General features: G+C 42.9%; 1 protein-coding gene across 4 annotated transcripts in view; it reads left to right on the top strand.

Annotated features, from left to right (window-relative positions):
* efr3a (EFR3 homolog A (S. cerevisiae)) overlaps window positions 1-20,764 on the top strand; it is a 121,952-nt gene that overhangs the window by 58,051 nt on the left and 43,137 nt on the right. For all 4 annotated transcript variants that reach the window (XM_061731665.1, XM_061731664.1, XM_061731663.1 and 1 more), the window contains exons 5-8: window positions 2,701-2,851; window positions 4,204-4,325; window positions 7,394-7,543; window positions 16,835-16,975. In XM_061731665.1, coding sequence (XP_061587649.1) covers window positions 2,701-2,851; window positions 4,204-4,325; window positions 7,394-7,543; window positions 16,835-16,975 — 564 coding nt within the window. The remainder of the gene's footprint in view (window positions 1-2,700; window positions 2,852-4,203; window positions 4,326-7,393; window positions 7,544-16,834; window positions 16,976-20,764) is intronic.

Raw genomic sequence — 20,764 nt, 5'->3', positions numbered from 1 at the left:
TGAAAAAAGAAGCCACAAACTTTAGGGCCCTTGTAATCTTCCCAGGGCCATGTCCCAATACTCCCACTACCCCTACTTTTCAGCACTACCCCTAAATTTTGCGTGCTACGTCACTGCGTGGTTTAAGTTCAGGTACGTAAGCGACTGTGTAGTTACGTTTGCACATACGTCACAACATATCAGGAAGCCCAGAGCTAAAAGCTGTTTTGATTTCAGCTGTAGCGCTTAGTCTTAATATTTTTTCAGGCGTAAAAGCAACCGTTAAGATCCCCAACCTGGGCTCAGTTTATCCAAATAATACCTGTTAAGAAATTTGATCCGATGTTTTCGGAGATGAAAACATCAGAGCAGCAGCGGCCGGAGTTCAGACGTGATCGCGCTGCGCCCGGGGGAGAAACCTGCAGCTTTGTGGAGAATTACCGCTGGCTGAAATAAATCATTTAAGAAAATAAATGTTGGTTTAATAGATGAAATCTAACAGTTGTAGCTACGCCTGTTAAGAAATTTGCTCCGAAGATTTCAGGATCACTGCCTGCCGGCTCCGGAGCTGATTTATGGTTCCGCGTTAAATCGAGGCAGAGCCTACGGCGTAGGGTACGGCGTACGGCACGCGTCGCCGCGTAACCTACGCCGTAGGCTCTGCGTTGGTGTAACGCGGAACCATAAATCAGCCTTTATTCTGGCGAGGTTTCAAAAAGACTTCGCAACAACGGGCAAACGAGTGATTATATACATTCACTGAGTGAATATTATGAAATTAAAATATATATTTCTCGCTAGAAATGTAATCAAAATGCATTTTTATGCAGAAACTAACTCAAAATATTGATTTTATTCACTAAAAAATAAGAAATGTCCACCATGTTTTTGTTTTTTTTATTCAGTCCGCAAATGACGACGAAAAGCATTCTGGGACATTTTTCTGGCCCTAGTTCAGCTAGTGAGCATCTGAAATTCCTCGACCAGTAGGGCCAGATTCATAAGCACTACCGCTAAATAAGCACACTACCACTAGGTGAAAAGAGGAATTGGGACACCACTACCCCCACGAGAACGCGCACAATTTAGGGGTAGGGATGAAAAGTAGGGTGAGGGGGAGTATTGGGACAGGCCTTAGTCCCCCTGTAATTACACCACCCACCACTAGGTGGCAGCGTGGGTTCTTTTTAAGCGAGTTAGCGGTGATAAACGTTGCAGCAGACTCAGGGGTGTTTCTAGCCCCCCTGGGGGCCCTGGGCAGGAGAGACCAGGGGGCCCCACAGAATCATGATGAATGAAGTCCAGGACCACAGATCAGTAACCAAATCTGTTATTAAACAATTAACATATAAAATAAATAATAAATAACATAACTATCTTAATCCAAACTTCACGTCACCTTTTTTCTTTCCATCCTCTCCTGTTGTTTTTCTTTCCGTGTGTCCAGAGGGAGATGTTCCCTTCATCTTTTCAAATTGTGAATCAGCCGTCCCTCAGGACCCCCTAGTCAACTAGCCAGTGACAACTAGGAAAGGGCCCCGTTAGGGGGTTTGTGATGCTTTGTCGTTGCAGCCCGGCTTTGATGGGGAAGGGGAAGGGCCTCAGAGTTTGTTGTCATTTATTCTAATTGTCAAGTTCATTATTTATATAGTTCTCTTCTGTTTATTCTTGCATCTGGATCTTTGATGCAACTTATGATATAGTAGTTACAGATCATCAACACACAAAAAATAATCAACAACAAAAAGAATCAACAAAGAAAACTTGTGACATTTTTTAAATGTGAATTAAATGAGGTGATGAATTTCTTTTAAAAATCTCTAGAGAAACAGCTTTTGATAATGTGAGATTTGGAGTTCCATATCTGTTACCACGATATCTGAGGGAATACTATAAAAAGGAAGATGAAGATAATTAACTCGTCTAGTATTATATGATTATTTGAAAAAATTACTAAACGATAGTGGTAAAGGAAAAGGAAAAACACACATATCTGATGAATATTTATGTCGTATACTGAAATAATTTTGAGTTTTCTGAACAGAGGAGTAGAGGGTTCCTAGAGTTAGAACAAGTTGCCAGTCTTACAAATGGTTTTTGCATTAAATAAAGTTGATGAAGACTGGAAGGGTATGTATTTGCCCAAACAATATTACCATAAATCAAATAAGGATAAATCATAGAATAATATAGAGTTAATAAGCAAGAAATACTAACAAGATTCTGCAGTTTGCTGATGATGCCCAATGACTTCACAGTTTTATTATGAATGAAATGTATATGTTTTTTCCAATTCAATTTCTCATCAACCAAAATACCTAAAAAACAAGTATGTGAGACTTGGGAAATTTCATTTCCATTTACTGCTACTCTAATATAATCTTCAAGATATTTCCTACCCCTACCTAAAAATATTATAAAATTTGACTTTTTGATATTTAATGCAAGCTTGTTGAGTTGGAACCATTTTGAGATTCTCATCATTTCTTCATTTGTATATTAATTAGAGTTTGTAAATCAGTATGTGATAAAATCATATTGATATCATCAGCAAACAAAATTGGAAAAGAAAATGTACAAACTGATGAAAAATCATTTATGCAAATAATAAATAATAAGGGTCCTAAGATAGGTCCTTGCGGAACGCCGCATTATATTTTTCTTTTCCTTCCATGTGAGCACATGTTTCCAGCGACACTAACCTCCCACGTGTGGCTGCAGGTACGTGGTGATCGCCATGGAGGCCCTGGACCAGCTGCTGATGGCCTGTCACTCCCAGAGCATCAAACCTTTCGTGGAGAGTTTCCTGCACATGGTGGCCAAGCTGCTGGAGTCCCGGGAGCCGGACCTGCAGGTCCTGGGGACCAACTCGGTGAGGAGGACGGACAAAAAACACATTTCAGCAGCGAGGCCATTCCAGTTCAGACATTTTAACCCTTGAACTGTCTTTGGGTCAAAATGACCTAATTCTCCTGTTCCTTCTTTCCTCCTTTCCTTCTTTTTTCCCTTCCTCCCTTCTTTCCTTCCTTCCTTCTTTTCTCCCTTCCGTCCTTCCTTCCTTCTTTCCTTCCTTCTTTTATCCCTTCCTTCCTTCCTTCCTTCTTTTTTAATAATAATGATTTGGATTTATATAGCGCCCTTCAAGGCACCCAGAGCGCTTTACAGAAATCATTATTCATTCATCCACATCCTCACTGTTTTTTTCCTTCCTTCCTTCCTTCCTTCCTTCCTTCCTTCCTTCCTTCCTTCCTTCCTTCCTTCCTTCCTTCCTTCCTTCCTTCCTTCCTTCCTTCCTTCCTTCCTTCCTTCCTTCCTTCCTTCCTTTCTCCCTTCCTCCCTTCTTTCCTTCCTTCCTTCTTTTCTTCATTCCTTCCTTCATTCCTTCCTTTTTCCCTTCTTTCCTTCTTTCCTTCCTTCTTTTCTCCCTTCCTTCCTTCCTTCCTTCTTTTTTCCCCTTCCTTCCTTCCTTCCTCCCTTCCTTCCTTCCTTCCTTCCTTCCTTCCTTCCTTCCTTCCTTCCTTCCTTCCTCCCTTCCTCCCTTCTTTCCTTCTTTCCTCCCTTCTTTCCTTCCTTCCTTCTTTTTTCCCTTCTGTCCTCCCTTCTTTCCTTCCTTCCTTCCTTTTTTCTCCCTTTTCTTCCTTCTTTCCTTCCTTCCTTCCTTCTTTCCTTCCTTCCTTCCTTCCTTTTTTTCTCCCTTTTCTTCCTTCTTTCCTTCTTTCCTTCCTTCTTTTCTCCCTTCCTTCCTTCCTTCCTTCTTTTTTCCCCTTCCTTCCTTCCTTCCTCCCTTCCTTCCTTCCTTCCTTCCTTCCTTCCTTCCTTCCTTCCTTCCTTCCTTCCTCCCTTCCTCCCTTCTTTCCTTCTTTCCTCCCTTCTTTCCTTCCTTCCTTCTTTTTTCCCTTCTGTCCTCCCTTCTTTCCTTCCTTCCTTCCTTTTTTCTCCCTTTTCTTCCTTCTTTCCTTCCTTCCTTCCTTCTTTCCTTCCTTCCTTCCTTCCTTTTTTTCTCCCTTTTCTTCCTTCTTTCCTTCCTTCCTTCCTTCCTTCCTCCCTCCCTTCTTCCCTTCCTCCTTCCTTGACCCGAAGACAGGGTTAAATAATGCATGTAAAATGATCAACTGTGTTTACACTAGAAATGAATAAAAAACGTTAACAGCGTTTCATCTTTTTAAGTCTTATTGTTAAGAAATGTGTCAGTAAATGTGTCGTCCTTCTCCCTGTCCTCTCTAGTTTGTGAAGTTCGCCAACATCGAGGAGGACACCCCGTCCTACCATCGCCGCTACGACTTCTTCGTGTCCCAGTTCAGCTCCATGTGCCACTCCACTCACGAAGACCCCGAGACCAGAACCAGGTACCGTCACGCTCCTGGACCTCAGTCCTCAAACAATTATACGCTTCTTTTAAAAACGGGAAAGTCTTCTGTGTGAGACTCGTCAAGGAACTGGTCCTAATAAATCTTAAAAAAACACAAAAAAAACAAAAAAAAACAGGCAAGTCTCTGGGGTTGATTTGTCGTCTTGTCGATTATTAGTTTTGGGAAACATTTAAAGGGTTGGAGTCCCGCAGGGTTCATCATTGGGCCTCCTGCAGTTGTTTTTTCATTTGATAACGTTTTCACTACAACTAGGTTTTGCTCTGATCATCTGGATGCTTGATTATCCTAAAATTATCAGTCATTTACAATTAAATTCAAAACAAAGACAAAATTATGAATTGTTCAGTTTACATTTGTATGTAGACAGATTCCCGGATTATTTTGGTGAAATTCCAGCTGCATCCTCGATCAAATGAATCCTGCATCCCTCGCTGGCACAGATCTGGGTCTTTGGTCATAATGAAGACAGTTTACAACTTTTATAAAATTTTTATTTTATTTTTTTTTTATAAACACCAATAACCCCTTTGAATGAATGAATATGACCCCTGGGTTACTCCTTTTAAAACCTGAATATTGGGTCATGTAAACGCCAAACAGAACATCCCCATCAAACGGAACATGAACTTGTTTTCTGCACATGTTCTGTTCACAAGGAATCCTGGTCTTTTGAGTCCAGGAAGTTCTTATAAACACGGAGAAACACAAGACCAGGAGGAGACTAATCACTTCATAAATGTAATGAAGGATATGAACATTTCTGCATTTGTAGACGGTAGAAAGTACCGGGATAGCGAGATTTACAAGAAGGTGAGAGAAAAGTTGCCCGAAGCAGCATTTGTTTTGAATTTGGATACAGGAAGAAGAAGCGGAAATGACGGGAATTGCGTCATCACGTTCTCCACGCGTCGCTGGTTTGATCGGGATATCCCGAATGATCAATTACCATGGAAACAGAATTTTCTGAATGTTTCAGTAACCGGTAAATTAGCAATAACCCGAAGTTTGACTGCATGTAAACGCAGTCAGTGGGTGTTCTCCACCGCATCAGTAGTACGGGCCCTTTTCTCTGCGCTCTCTCCCCGATCTCCTGCGCTGTGCGTCCTGTCACCGTCTCCATCACCAGCGGTTTCCCAAATCCAACTCAGCCTGGATCATTTCTCGTGTCCTCTGCTTTTTCCCACATCCAAGTAATGATCTGACATGCTGACATGTTTGCTGCATTTAACACCGCTCCCCCCTCACTCCACGCTGTTCGCTGTTTGATTGCGTCATCACACGCCGTTATTAATTGTTCGTTTTTTTCCCCACTTATTCCACCGAACACAAAGTGTTTTTTTTGCTATTTTCGGCCGAACAATTTCGGTTACCGAACATTCGGTGCATCACTAGTTCTGTTGGGATGGTTTTGTTTGGTGGTTCTGTTAGTGTGGTCAGTAAGTAAGTAAGTAAGCTTTATTTGTACAGCGCCCTTCACAGACCATGGTCAAAGAGCGCTTCACAGTTACAACACAAACACAGTTAAAAGATACATACCGTATTTTCACGACCATTAGGCGCATATAAACGTCTTTTCTTTCATTTTTAAATGTGCCGTGCGCCCAATGACGCAATGCGCCCATTGCATTATTGTAAGGCGGACGTCATTGAGGCCACCATGAGAAGGGGGGCGCGTGAATTGCCCGTGATTTGGGACTTAGTAGAGACCACCATGAGAACTTTAAAGAGGGAAGGGGGGCATTGCCCGCGATTGCCCGGCGGCTCCGTGGTGGGACCCTGGAGCGGACTCCTCGCTACCGAGAAGGAGACGTGACTCCTGGGGGAGCTCCACCGCGGAGGCGGACCCAAAGGACGGATGAACCGACCGAGCGGGAGCCGACGCGTCCCCGCGGGCTGGAACGCGCCGGCTCCCGCTCGGTCGGCGGGCTCCGTCATTTACTGTTGAAGGATTGTAGATGTGTGGGCTGACGTGTCTGCTGGGCTGGACGGTGCACTGTCGTGCCCGTCGCAGCGCTGATCATTTCTCCCGGTCTCAGCTGATCATTTCTCCCGGTCTCAGCTGATCATTTCTCCCGGTCTCAGCTGATCATTTCTCCCGGTCTCAGCTGATCATTTCTCCCGGTCTCAGCTGATCATTTCTCCCGGTCTCAGCTGATCATTTCTCCCGGTCTCAGCTGATCATTTCTCCCGGTCTCAGCTGATCATTTCTCCCGGTCTCAGCTGATCATTTCTCCCGGTCTCAGCTGATCATTTCTCCCGGTCTCAGGCTCGGATGAAACCCGACACGCTGAGTCTTGACAATAGTTGATGATCACTGATATACAGTACTCGAGTTGTAAAAAAAAATCAGGGGGGATGGTGGATTGTATGAGGAAGCACTCACTGTAAACCAAATTTACCCAAGGAATAAATCTATCCATCTAACTATCTTAGCGCACCTGTTTAATGCAGAAACGGAGGATGAAGATTTGATGGGTTTGATTAATGTAGTAATTTAAATAAAGTGTTTTCCTCCCGCTCCCGTTTAAATACGCACACTTACATGCTCGTGTGTGTGTTGCTGTAAAGCGGCATGCCACGTGTATGTGTTGTTGTGAGGCGGCGCGTGTGTAGAGCCGCCTTTTCGGTCGGTGCACCGCGTGTGTGTTTTTAAATCCAGAAATGACACACAAAAATGAGGGTGCGCTTTTCCACACGGCGCGCCGTAAGGTCGCAAAAATACGGTACAAATTTAAGTTTAAAAGGCCAAGACAACACATTGACAATCATAACAGCCCTAAGACAATTAGGCAAAAGCCTGCACAAATAAATACGTCTTACGTTGCCTTTTGAAGGATCAACAGACTCCATCGAACGCAGAGAGAGCGGAAGATCGTTCCAAAGCCTGGGAGCAACGGCCTGGAGTGGTGGTTCTGTTAGGGTGGTTCCATTGGGGTGGTTCTCTTTGGATGGTCTCATTGGGATGGTTCTGGTTGGTGGTTCCATTTGGGCTGGTTCTGCTTGCTGGTTCTGTCCGCCCACCCTCTGAACCCGTGTCCCCCCAGGATCCGCGTGGCCGGCATCAAGGGCCTCCAGGGAGTGGTGAGGAAGACGGTGAACGACGAGCTGCAGGCCATCATCTGGGAGCCGCAGCACATGGACAAGCTGATCCCGTCCATGCTGTTCAACATGCAGGACAGCGAGGACCCGGAAAGGTACGGCACGCCTGCAGAACCGGGCCGGGACCCAATCGTTAGTGGGCCGGTCCTGGTTTGAGACAGTTTTCCTCTACACTGGCTCCCAAACCTGAACCACTAACAGAAAATCGATTCAACTCAATTATTAAAGGTGTTGGCTTTATTTATATATATATACAGTGTATGTGTATATATATATATATATATATATATATATATATATATATATATATATATATATATATATATATATATATATATATATATATATATATATATATATATATATATATATATATATATATCAGTGACGTGCGGTGAGATTCATTGATGGGGAGGCACTGACTTCATCAGTCAGATTTACAAGCATATGATCCCTCCAGAGCAACTTATTCACCATTTGAATGGCAGCAGTTAACTGGTTATGTTTAAAACCTCCCAGTGGCGAAACAAGTCAGCACCGGGCCCCGATGAAAGATCATTAAACCGGGCCCTGCCCATCACAATGCAAAACAGACACGCTGTGATTGACGCAATCTCACAGCAGATACATCACCATTTAAATGACAACGGGCACTACTGACAGCTTTAACTCCTAACACAACCACAGCGCAGATAGATATGTTTAAAAAAAAATCCACATCAATAACACAAGCACATTGCAATTTGGTGACACGGCGGAACACCACATAAAAACAATCATAGCGCATAAACACAACAAAAAGCACATATAACCAACATCATAATGCACACAGTGCGCCGGTGTGCGACAGAACACCGGCAGTGCAACAGCTGAGAATAAACCCACACAGCGCACAGATCAAACTAGTGATAGACTATCACTATAACAAATATTAATAATAATGGGTCATTACTTACAATTACAGTTTGACTTTCCAGGCCTTCCGCTGGGCAAAGTCATTAATTAATTCCTGACAACAGTTCAACTCTCAAGCCTGAATTATGGTTCCGCGTAAATCGACGCCGTAGGGTACGGCGTAAGGCGCGCGTCGCCGCGTACCCTACGCCGTAATCTGCGTTGGTGTAACGCGGAACCATAAATCAGCCTTAACTCCTTTCCTCTCCTCACTCGCCAACTCTTCCTCTACGCAAATATGGGTTACACATGCGCACTACACCGGCATCATCCGAGATCATCTATAAATTTAAATTTTTATTTAAACTAGATATATCTTTATAACCAGCCCATAACATTGATGTAAACACAAAAAAAAGTTTCGCCACTGAAACCTCCTATCGTCATTCACTTACAAATGCTTTACACATACAACCTGTAGCGCACAAAAAGCACATTTAATTAAAAAAAAGTTATTATGGTCTTACCTTTACTTATAAATGAAGTCCATGCGCCGCTCCTTGTGAACAAAAGCAGCGATGACCTGATTGTAGAACGCTTCCTTATCTTCCTACATCTTTAAAAGCCTCTCTGTCTCGATGGAGCAAACATTTTAGCTCCGGCGTTGGTCTTCCCCTAAGTATTACCTCCTGCTTCGATTGAAAATCCAAATTGGAAAATCCCTTCAATTTAGAAATGTAATCCTCCATTCTGAAAGTAAGACCAGGCGAGAAGATAACGGATAACTGTAAACTTCTGCTTGTCACTTATTCTGCAGCAAGAGTCGCGCAAGAAGAATCCCTGAGTTCACCAGCGCCCCCTACCGTGAGGCACGAGAAGTGCGTGCCTCCCCCTTGCCTATTTTCAGCTGTTTTATGATTGCGCCGGCACAAGAAACACATTACACACATATAGGCCCGGTTTCACAGACAAGGCTTAAGCCTAGTCTCAGACTAAAATGCTGTTTGAGCTGGCTTAACTTTAAGTCACTTGCACAGACATATCTTAAAATAGTCATAGATTTAGTCTGTTCTGGATTAAACAAAGCCAATTGCAAAAGGGTGGATTAGAGCTACTCTAGGACTAAATTTAAGTTTATATTAATCCTGCAAGAGGCAGGTTTAACTTCAGCTTAGTACTGTTTGTGAAAGGGAGCACAGATGGTTTGGGAGCATGGAGTATTTGGAATATCTAAATGAAGACCAATATTCGCTACAGAGGCCAGCCAGACAAATACTTGTGGATAGGAGTAATCCATTGAATCAGTTTGATGAAATAACTTTCCGAAACCGCTTTCGTATGTACAAAGAAGATGTACTGGAGATAATTACTTTGCTTGAGCCTAGACTTTCCTCCATGTCTCATAAAGGAAGGCCTGTACCCAGTTCTCTCCAAGTTCTGATAACTTTGAGATTCTTGGCATCTGGAACCTTTCATCGTGAAACTGGTGATTTGTGTGGTGTCAGCAAAGCAACAGTGTTTAGAATAGTTCACAATGTCTGCAGTGCCATTTGTGAACTGAGAAATCTGTACATTAAGTTCCCTGATGCTGCTGAGCAAGCCAACTATAAATCGTGATTCTACGAATATGGGAACTTCCCAGGAGTGATTGGCTGTATTGATGGATGTCATGTTGAAATCAAGTGTCCATCAACTCCTGATGCTGAGGAGTACAGGAACCGTAAGAACTGGTTTTCCATCAATGTTCAGGCTGTATGCACTCCCAATTTAGAGTTTTCAAACATTGTCGCCCGTTTGAAGGGAGCAACACATGACTCAAGGATTTTTCACAACTCTTCATTGTGTGCTCAGTTTGAGAGAGGGCAACATAGCGGAATACTAATTGGTGACAGTGCATATGCGCAGAGTTCCTATTTATTCACACCTTGGCCACATCCCACAACAACTGAGCAGCAAAGATATAACAAAGCTCATATTCGCACTAGAGGGATGGTCGAGCGTATGTTTGGGGTGTGGACAAATCAATTCCAGTGTTTATGCAATACACTTCATTTTGAGCCAAGAAGATGCTGCAAGGTGATCATTGCTACAGCTGTGCTGCACAACTACCTGAAGCTGTACAACTACCTAAAGCAGTATAATTGTCCTGACCCTCCAATGGAAGACCAGAATGATTCAGATGTGCCCATGCCAGTCCAACAAGGACTTGCACTTAGCTGCTTTCACATTGCAGTGCAATAGTGTGCTGAAAAATTAAATGGGAAACTCAACCAAGGCTGTCCTAAAATTTAGGTTGTGGTGACTACAATACTCACACTCTTGTCAAGTGTATTTCATTACATTACATAGCTATCTCATGCATCTTTCTTTGAACAACTCTCTCTTCTAATTTCATATCCAATTCGACCTGTAGAATTCTCATTTTCATGTCATGCTCTTCTTTCAGATATTTCATTTTCTGCTCATGAACTTCTAAGGCTAACTTTTCATGCATTGACATCCTTTTTGGTCTCTGCTGGAAGGTTTTGGCAGCATCTTTTCTCTGGGATGCCATGCCAGATGTGGAGGGTGCACAGTGACTGTGCACTGACTCTTCCACCAGGGTTAGAATAATTTCCTCTGGGAAAAGAACACCGTTAGATACAAAAGTGTGGTTACATTTTAATTTGCATTGAATTCACTGCAAATGGCAGCCCAAGCATTGTTCTTCTTATGTTCAACAGCAGCACTATGCCCTTTACTTTCAATAACAGCATGATTTCCCAAAATTTGTTTAAGTAGAGTTTTTTTTTCATAAATAGTATATTTCTTTGAGCGTGTTCTTTTAGCTTCAACCATGTTTGGTGTCAAAATTCCCTCCAGCAAAACTGTCCTCAATTCCATTCCAGGTTTTTGTGAGCACCATTAGGCTAACAGACTGTGCTCCCACTTAAGCTAATGAGGTGTTCTCATTTAAGCTTACTCCAGGACTCCACAGTCTGGGACTAACTAAGACAAATATAAGCCACGCTCATGCAAGCCACTTAAATTACCTAGCTTTACTAGTCTGACTTAGGCCTACTCCTGGCTTGATATAAGCCTTGTCTGTGAAACCGGGCCATAGTTGCTGTTCATTACATAAATCAGCTTAACTATGGAAACCTATTTCATATAGCAAACGTGTTTGAAAATTTTAATAATGACATACAAAGAGACAGCGATCTGGTCTCAGTACATGACATGGCAGCACAGTTACCCGAGTCATTGCGCAATCCAAGGGGAGGCTCAGCGCTGCGCTGCCTCACCGCCCGTATCTTCTCAGCATTTGAACGGCAAATGTGAAAATTCGGGATTTTAAGGAAAAAAATAATCTAAAAATGGTGAAGTTAAATGGAAAATTACTTTATAGTACAAATCAATTGATAAATATGAAAAAAAATATTTTTTTTTTCATTTTACACTTCTTTCTTTCCATGAAGACAGGGGAGGCACAGCCTCCCCTGCCTCCTCTGACTGCACGTCACTGATATATATATATATATATATATATATATATATATATATATATATATATGGAGTAAGATAACTTCCAAAAAGATGTGTCCGTGTTATAACTATTCGTATTCGTAATGATAAACATTTGTATGTAAATAAAAAAGTTGTACCCAAAATTCTGCTGTCACACACACGAGTCTGATAAACTATTAGGGTTAGGATGTTTTTATGTGAGTATGAATGTAAAAGCTGTGAGTGCAAAGTCTTGTGAATACAACTCTAATTTCTACGACTACGAGTCTTCACTGTGAACACGAATTCAAGTTTATGGGTACGAGTCGAAAAACTGTCACAATTATGTCACAGGCATATATATATATATATATATATATATATATATATATATATAGTTCTCTACATTAATAGTAACACACAAGTGTTAATGTTGAAACAAACCTTCTTAAACATTCATTTATCGTTCCAACAGCTTTAAATAACAAAAATAATTTTTTATTGTTTTTTGACTATTTTTTGCACTTTGTTAAAAAAACAAAAGTATTTTGCTTACATTTATTTTTTTTACTAAAGCTATTGACAAAAATGTATTTATTTTTTTTCAGAATCAGACAGGGTTTGAATACATCAAACAGGCAATTTGACTTTGGATACACCGTCGGCGACATAGATGTTTATAATGCGCCTGTTTTCCCAAGGATGACACTGGGATAGAGGAGGAAAAAAAGGCATCTTCACACTGTGTATAAATACGCAGTGTCAAAGTGCCAAGGTTTATTTAATATTTCAGAACATTTGAGCAGCAACCTGTTCACATGTTTGGGAATAATTTTTTTTTTTCCCATTAATCGAAAAAATAATCGATTATTAAAATAATCGATTAATGAAATGACAGCATCCTAACAGCATCCTACCACGTCTTCCTCACGTATGTGTGGCAGTTATTTATAGCTCAGTTCGTTGGTGCGGAGCTGGTGGCGGAGACGCCGCCGTCGGCTGCCGTCATGGCTGCCGTCATGGCTGCCGTCATGGCTGCCGTCATGGCTGCCGTCATGGCCGCCTCTGAACTCTCACATTCAATTCACATGACTTTTATTTCTGGGTTCATAAATGAAGATTTGCTCCTGTGATTCACTATGACTACCGTCAATGACCCGATTGATATGTTGTAGTTTTGCATTTATGCACTTGTTTCATTATTTACTTGATGGATGGACGGCCACGCCCCCTCGTTAATGAGGTCAGACTGGAGTCTGGCATCAAACCAACAACCTCCTGACTGAATCCCCCCCCATCTCCTCCTGAACACCTCTCCTCTTCTTCTTCACCTATTTCTGCCACCTTCTCTGCAGCGCGTCTTATTACCCGCCTCACACGAGACACCTCTCCTCCCTTCCTCTCTGCTCTCACTCCGTTCTCATCTCATTAGTGCCGTTTCCATGGGAACAAGAAGCTATTTTAGGGTCCTGGTTTGTGTTTAAACATCTCTTCTCTTAACTTTGATCCACTAAAAACGAAGTGGGGTCCTGCGTCGGGGAGAACCGTACCTCCGTTTCCGGAGCGGTACCAGCTAAACCACCGGCCTTGGAGCGCCGCGGGTGGATCAATCACACCCAGTGGAGGCCGACACCATGTGGTTTTTTTTAATGCAGTAAACCTTTCAGATGTCACATGAGCAGCAGATTCAGACTTAAGAGGTCTCAAGCAGCGTATTCAGAAACAACGTCAGAGGTATTTGTTTTAAAATGTGGAAGATTGTACTAATTGACCCTTTGTCAGCCTTCTGATTGGTTCATGACCAGAAACATCATCCTCCGCTGCTGCATCCGGTTTATCCAGTTGGACCAAACAGCCGTCTCTCTCATTCACATTAAAGGAAAAACCCTAGTTTTTATTTAAATTTAAGTCACTAGATTATTTTTTTACTTTTTTATACTCGTAATAGTAATAGTAAAAGGAACACTGTATTTTTAGCGTATTTCAATCCCAACTGGCAGAAATCTGATCCGTACTGCAAAACAAAGTTGGCTCGGCAGCAGCTACAACGCATACCACCATGAAAACCTTTTATTTATTTATTTATCTTAAAATGGTTAAGCGGTGTGCTCGGGGCTCAGGTAAAAGAGAATAACGTATACATTTCATCCCAAAACCAACCATAAATTTGGATGAAGCTACGTGGACGGCCACACCTTCTACCGTGCTGTCAGCTAAACTCATCAAAAGATCTCGTTTTTGACAAAAACCTCAGTTTTTTAAACTCACTCCACGGTACCTGTACTTTAGGTACCATGTACTTTAAAAGTACTTTTTTATTTATATCTAGTTGCTGTTGATTTTTATTTTTGGTCCAATAATTAGAAATAAAGTGAGGTAAAACCCCGTTTTTACAACGGAAGTGGACGGGAGAGATAGATGACAGTTGTCTGACCTGGCAACGGGGGCGGGGCTTGACAAAGGGTCAATTATTACACTGACTGCGTTTACATGCATCAATAACCCTTTTAAAACCCGAATATTGGCAATAACCCGAATTTGCACAGCCATGTAAACACCAATAACCCTTTTGAATAACCCGAATTTTAAAAACCCGAATATTCGGATTTTTAAAAACCTGAATATGACCCCTGGGTTAATTTTTTTTCTGCACATGTTCGCAAGGAATCCTGGTCTTTTGAGTCCAGGAAGTTCTTATAAACACGGAGAAACGCAAGACCAGGAGGAGACTAATCACTTCATAAATGAAATGAAGAATATGAACATTTTTGCATTTGTAGACGGTACAAAGTACGGGGATAGAAGATTTACAAGAAGGTGAGTGAAAAGTTGCGCAAAGCAGCATTTGTTTTGAATTTGGATACAGGAAGAAGAAGCGGAAGTGATGGGAATTGCGTCATCACATTCTCCGCGGGTCGCTGGTTTAATCCAGATATCCCGAATGATTAATTACCATGTATACAGGGATAACCCTGTTTGCTCACGCATGTAAACGGAATATTCCGAATGTTTCAGTAACCGGAATATTAGCAATAACCCGAATTTTGACTGCATGTAAACGTAGTCACTGTAGGATGTCAGATGGAGAGTTTTGGGTCGATTAAAGTCGAGTTTCCCCGACTCACTAGATCCTCTCTGGACGCGTAGTCCTCAGAAAACAGCAGCAACTAACTTTATTCTTCCCACTTCATTAAACAAGAACCAACAGCAAGCTTTTTATTTCCCTGCTCGTAACGGGCGATAAGCGTTTGATTTCCCCTGAACCGCCGGTCGGGAGGGCGGTAATTGCCTTGTTTCCCTCCGGAGACCCGGCTGCCTGCAGCCCGTCTGTGAGTGGCCTTGTTGCCGGGGAACTGATTCACTGTTGCACCGTTTCCTGCGGGTGGCGGGAGCCGGGCTCCGTCTGCTGCCGGCTCGGCGGCGCCGGAGGAATCAGACTCTTGCAGAAGTTGGTATTAGCTGCCATTGTGGGACCAAGCAGGTTTAGAGAAGCTTTTGCAAAGGAATTAACATCCACTATACATTTTATTTTTACTTTAATTATTTGTACGTGAGCATCTCCCAGATGTTCGGAGATGAAAAAACACGAATCCGTCAGGCGTTTTTTATTTGAGTGGACATAGTCAACTAATGACCTGAACAGGTGGTGAAACGTCCCTGGTACCAGAACTACGAGTCTCGTGCAGTACTAGTAACGGTGACTGAGAGTCCGGTATCCGGATCACGGTGACGTTCCTCCACAGAGAGTCCGGTATCCGGGTTGTGGGGCCGTTCCTCCACAGAGAGTCCAGTATCCAGGTTGCAGGGCCGTTCCTCCACAGAGAGTCCGGTATCCGGATCACGGTGACGTTCCTCCACAGAGAGTCCGGTATCCGGATCACGGTGACGTTCCTCCACAGAGAGTCCGGTATCCGGATCACGGTGACGTTCCTCCACAGAGAGTCCGGTATCCGGATCGCGGTGACGTTCCTCCACAGAGAGTCCGGTATCCGGATCGCGGTGACGTTCCTCCACAGAGAGTCCGGTATCCGGGTTGCGGGGACGTTCCTCCACAGAGAGTCCGGTATCCGGATCACGGTGACGTCCCTCCACAGAGAGTCCGGTATCCGGGTTGTGGGGCCGTTCCTCCACAGAGACTCCGGTATCCGGGTTGCAGGGACGTTCCTCCACAGAGAGTCCGGTATCCGGGTTGTGGGGACGTTCCTCCAAAGAGAGTCTGGTATCCGGGTTGTGGAGACTTTCCTCCAAAGAGAGTCTGTTATCCGGGTTGCGGGCCGTTTCTCCACAGAGATTCCAACACCCGTACGACGAAGTCCAGGACATGGTCCCTGTCCACATCCACGTTCAGGCTCGTCCATCGGGTCAACCCCCCCACCCCCCCCAAGACGATCAGTGGAAAGGATGATGGTACACCTGACCTCCGTCTTCCCTCGTGGGCCTCTCCTCTTCAACTTCGTAGGTTTAGTTGTTCAGCAGAAGGTCCGGTCAGTTGCTACCCGCGTGAACAACCCTCCAATTGCCATGGATACGGTAGTGACCTCTGTTTCAAAGTAGGCGTGGTTACAGAGCGACGACAGCACGCTGGACACACACACACACACACACACACACACACACACACACTCGCAGGTCTGATTGAGGCGGGTCGATACCTTCATTTGATTTCTCCTCTTCATCAGCCGCTCTGATTGATTCTTTTCAGTTTCTCTGTCCTTTCTTCTCTCCGGCCACTCTTCTGTCCATCAGCCCCCCTCTCTCTCTCTCCTACACTCTTTCAATCCCTTTTGTCCGTACGAACGGTTAATGTCCAACATGAGAAATGGATCCAATCCCTGTGAACTCTGTTGTTCCAGGTTTCTCTAGTTTCTGGTCCTGGATGATCCGGTGATCCGTTCCCCGGCCCGGCAACCCGAATACCAGACTCCATTGCGTTTGTTTTTCACGCCTGTCCCTCCGCCCTGCGGCGACAGAGCTGATGTGAGGACTGATGTTTTCTCTCCTGGCAGGACGGGGCATCCCGGCACGCCCCTGGCGGCCAGCCAGGACGGCGAGGAGAACCCGGCGGCACTGGCGGAGAGCTGCTTCAGGGAGCTGCTGGGCCGAGCCGCCTACGGGAACATGAACAACGCCGTCCGGCCCGTGTTGGTGTGAGTACCTGAACACACCGGAACACACTGGAACATACCTCAACACACCCTAATGTACCCTAACGCAGTGATCTCCAACCCCCGGGCCACAGCCCGATACCGGGCCGTGGGTCATCTGGTACCCGGCCGCACAGAAGGAAAAAACAATTTCTGTAGCCCCGAATGATGATGGATGACTCTCAAACTGATGGTTCACAATGTTTTTATTCCTTGGATGTAAATACACTGCAAACACACTGTAAGAGCTATAAAGCAAGAAAATAAAATAAATTTAGTCTTTTTACATTCATATAAGTTTCATTTATTTTTCATTTATACAGACCGACAAAGCTGCTCGCTCGGTCGGCAGTAAAGCTACCGTTAACATAATACATGAGCGACCAAACTCAAGCTGTACATAAATACGGCATAAAATTTGCACAAATCCTCATCAGCCAGGTGCTTTTTATGTCAGTTAGCATTGTCACTTTAGCATTCCCGACACTCGTTTAGTCTTTCAGACACACTTTCTACTGCCGTTAAACTTTAACCATTAAAGTCCGAAGCGCCGGATGTTTACAAGGTCTCGGCGATGCGCCTTCAAAATAAAAGCACTAAATATCGGTCGCCAATAACAAATAAAATAAAAGCCTGGCTTTAAATAACGTTAATGAGACGACATAAAAACAAACATAAAAACACATTTATAGAAATACTCATATTAAAGGTAATTTACAATTTCCATTTCATTTTATTTTTTCGAAAATTATGTTTTATTATTATTCATTATTATTATTACTATGGAGAAAATATTACAGTTTTTAATGCCGATCTTTTATTTAGTTTTTATCAACTACACCTTTAGATTGGGCCGTGAAAATATTGTCAGACATTAAACCGGTCCGCGGTTCAGAAAAGGTTGGGAACCGCTGCCCTAACGTACTTTAACGCACCCTAACGTAACTTAACGTGCCTTCACTTACATTAACGTACCTTCACGTACCCTAACGTACTTAAGTTCTGCGTACCTGTCGTCACCTGATCAGGGCAACATTAAGGCACCATGGAGGAGGAGCCACGGAGCTTCTCTGCCCCACGTGACGCTAGCAGCCAATCACATCTCTCCAACCCAGAGCTTCCGGTTGACTATAGCTACATTTATCGACTTTTCAGACGCCGTTAAGGGCTAAATGCTTAGAGACAAAACTAGCGGCTGAAAGTTTAAGAGTGTTGTTAGTTGTGAGGTTTTTCTCCCCTGTGGCCACAAGCTCCGCCCTCTCCCGTGTTGAGTGACAGGCAGAGCTGAAGTGGGCGTGGCCTTTATTCTGATTTCAGCAGAGCTAATAACAGGTAACAGGTGATCTTCAAGCTGCGCTTTATCCACTAACTCACTTGTTTTATTGTCTGACAACAGAAAGTAAGAGGAAATAAAAATGTAGGAACTCTGTTGTATTAAAATACTGTGTATGTTCACAGATGGATGGGAGAAGAAACTAGAGATTAATGACTTTTCATGTCGACTTTACCTCATTAATTTCCAATAAAAGTAGCTGTCAACATATTTTAATTGCAATATCCTGGAAAAGTCCTGGAAAGTAACGTCAGGGAAAGAGTGAGAACCCTGATGTATCTGGACAGCCGAACCTTCCAGATGGTCCGGCTGCGTTCGCCATGGCAACGCTCCCAACTGCAACTGCCGTCGCCGCCTCCACACGTCTCACAAACTTGGCAAACTCATAAACCCGCTTTTATTAAACTTCAGAGCGACGACGCAAAGGAAGGGGAGGAAAGGGAGGTGGCAGGACGGAGGACAAGTGAGTCTGTAGAACACAAGAGATAAAGTCCGACCTCTTCAGCGCCGAGGTTCTGGATATCAGGACGTAATAAAGACACCGCCTGGTCCGTCACAGAGTAGTAATAATAATAATAATAATAATAATAATAATAATAATAATAATAATAATAATAATAATAATACATATTATTATAAATAATAATAATTATTGTAAATGTATTAGTGGTATTATAATTATTAATAATAATAATTTATTATTATACATTTATTAGTAGTATTAATTATAATTACTACTACTACTACTAATAATAATAAATATTATAAATAATGATAATTATTATAAATGTATTAGTGGTATTAATTATAATAATAATAATAATAATAATAATAATAATAATAATATAGTTATAATTATTAATAATAATAATTTATTATAAATGTATTATTAGTATTATAATTACTACTACTACTACTAATTATAACAATAAATATTATTATTATTATTATTATTAATATTATTATTATTATTGTTATTGTTAATATTATTATTATTATTATTATTATTAATGTATTAGATGTATTAATTATAGTTATAATTAGTAATAATAATAATATTTTATTATAAATGTATTGGTAGTATTATAACTACTATTACTACTACTACTACTACTACTACTACTACTAATAATAATAATAATAATAATTATAACAATAAATAGTATTATTAATAATAATAATAATTATTAGTATTATTATTATTATAATAAATGTATTAGATGTATTAATTATAGTTATAATTATTAATAATAATAATAATATTTTATTATAAATGTATTGGTAGTATTACTACTACTACTACTACTACTACTAATAATAATAATTTATAATAATGGGAGGAGTCCTAGGTGATCCTGAGGGATTTGCGGAGGCAGCAGGACTAAAAGATGGGAGATATGTCTGGAAGCTGGGCTCCAGTGTTCTCCCAGAATTCCTTGCTGCTGTTGGCAGACGGACGGGGGCTCAGCAAGATTTCCACTTGTAATCATCTTCTCAAAGTAGGACGATGGAGTCCAGATAGTTTGGAAATGGTACCTGCTTCTCCAGGGTCATTCATGATGTCTTTCCCTATCAGCGCTGTGTTTACGTGAACCTGAATGCATCAGAACATCTGCTGCATCTGTCTGTACTCCAGACGGATGTATTAATCTGTTTCTGTCTCTCACAGATTAATGTATTTTTATCTCACACACACACACACACACACACACACACACACACACACACACACACACACACACAGAGGAAATTAACTGAGCTGTTATCACTCGGCCGGCTGACGTGTGAAAGCGGTGCTCCGTCGCCCCCCGGCGACCGTCTCCGGGGCTTCAGAGTCTCGTCGGTAACAGAGACTTGTGTTTCCACCTCAGTCTGGCTCTACAGCGCCGAGAGTGTCTAGTCTCTGTGTCCTCGTCTCCACGTCTCCGTCCTCGTCTCCGTTCTCGTCTTCTCTTTCATCCTCAGCAGCTTCAGGACTCCTGGTCCTTCAAATCAGATTCCTCTGGTTAGGGTTCCTAACCTCACTCTGCTGGGGCAAGTGCAGAGGTAGTTGCAGGAGTAGGTGTTTGGGTAGGGGTAGGAGTAGGGGTAGGTGCAGGAATAGGAGTAGGGGTAGGTGCAGGTGTAGATGTAGGGGTAGGTGCAGGTGTAGATGTAGGGGTAGGTGCAGGTGTAGATGTAGGGGTAGGTGCAGGTGTAGATGTAGGGGTAGGTGCAGGTGTAGATGTAGGGGTAGGTGTAGGGGTAGGTGCAGGTGTAGGGGTAGGTGCAGGGGTAGGTGCAGGAGTAGGGGTAGGTGCAGGGGTAGGTGCAGGGGTAGGTGCAGGGGTAGGTGCAGGAGTAGGTGCAGGGGTAGGGGTAGGTGCAGGAGTAGGGGCAGGTGCAGGAGTAGGGGCAGGTGCAGGGGTAGGGGTAGGTGCAGGAGTAGGGGTAGGTGCAGGAGTAGGGGTAGGTGCAGG

Source organism: Cololabis saira, chromosome 10 (genome assembly GCF_033807715.1).
Source record: "Cololabis saira isolate AMF1-May2022 chromosome 10, fColSai1.1, whole genome shotgun sequence".
NCBI classification, from domain to species: Eukaryota; Metazoa; Chordata; class Actinopteri; order Beloniformes; family Belonidae; genus Cololabis; species Cololabis saira.
Note: the sequence above shows the minus strand (reverse complement) of the source record. Positions and strands in the feature narration are given on the sequence as shown.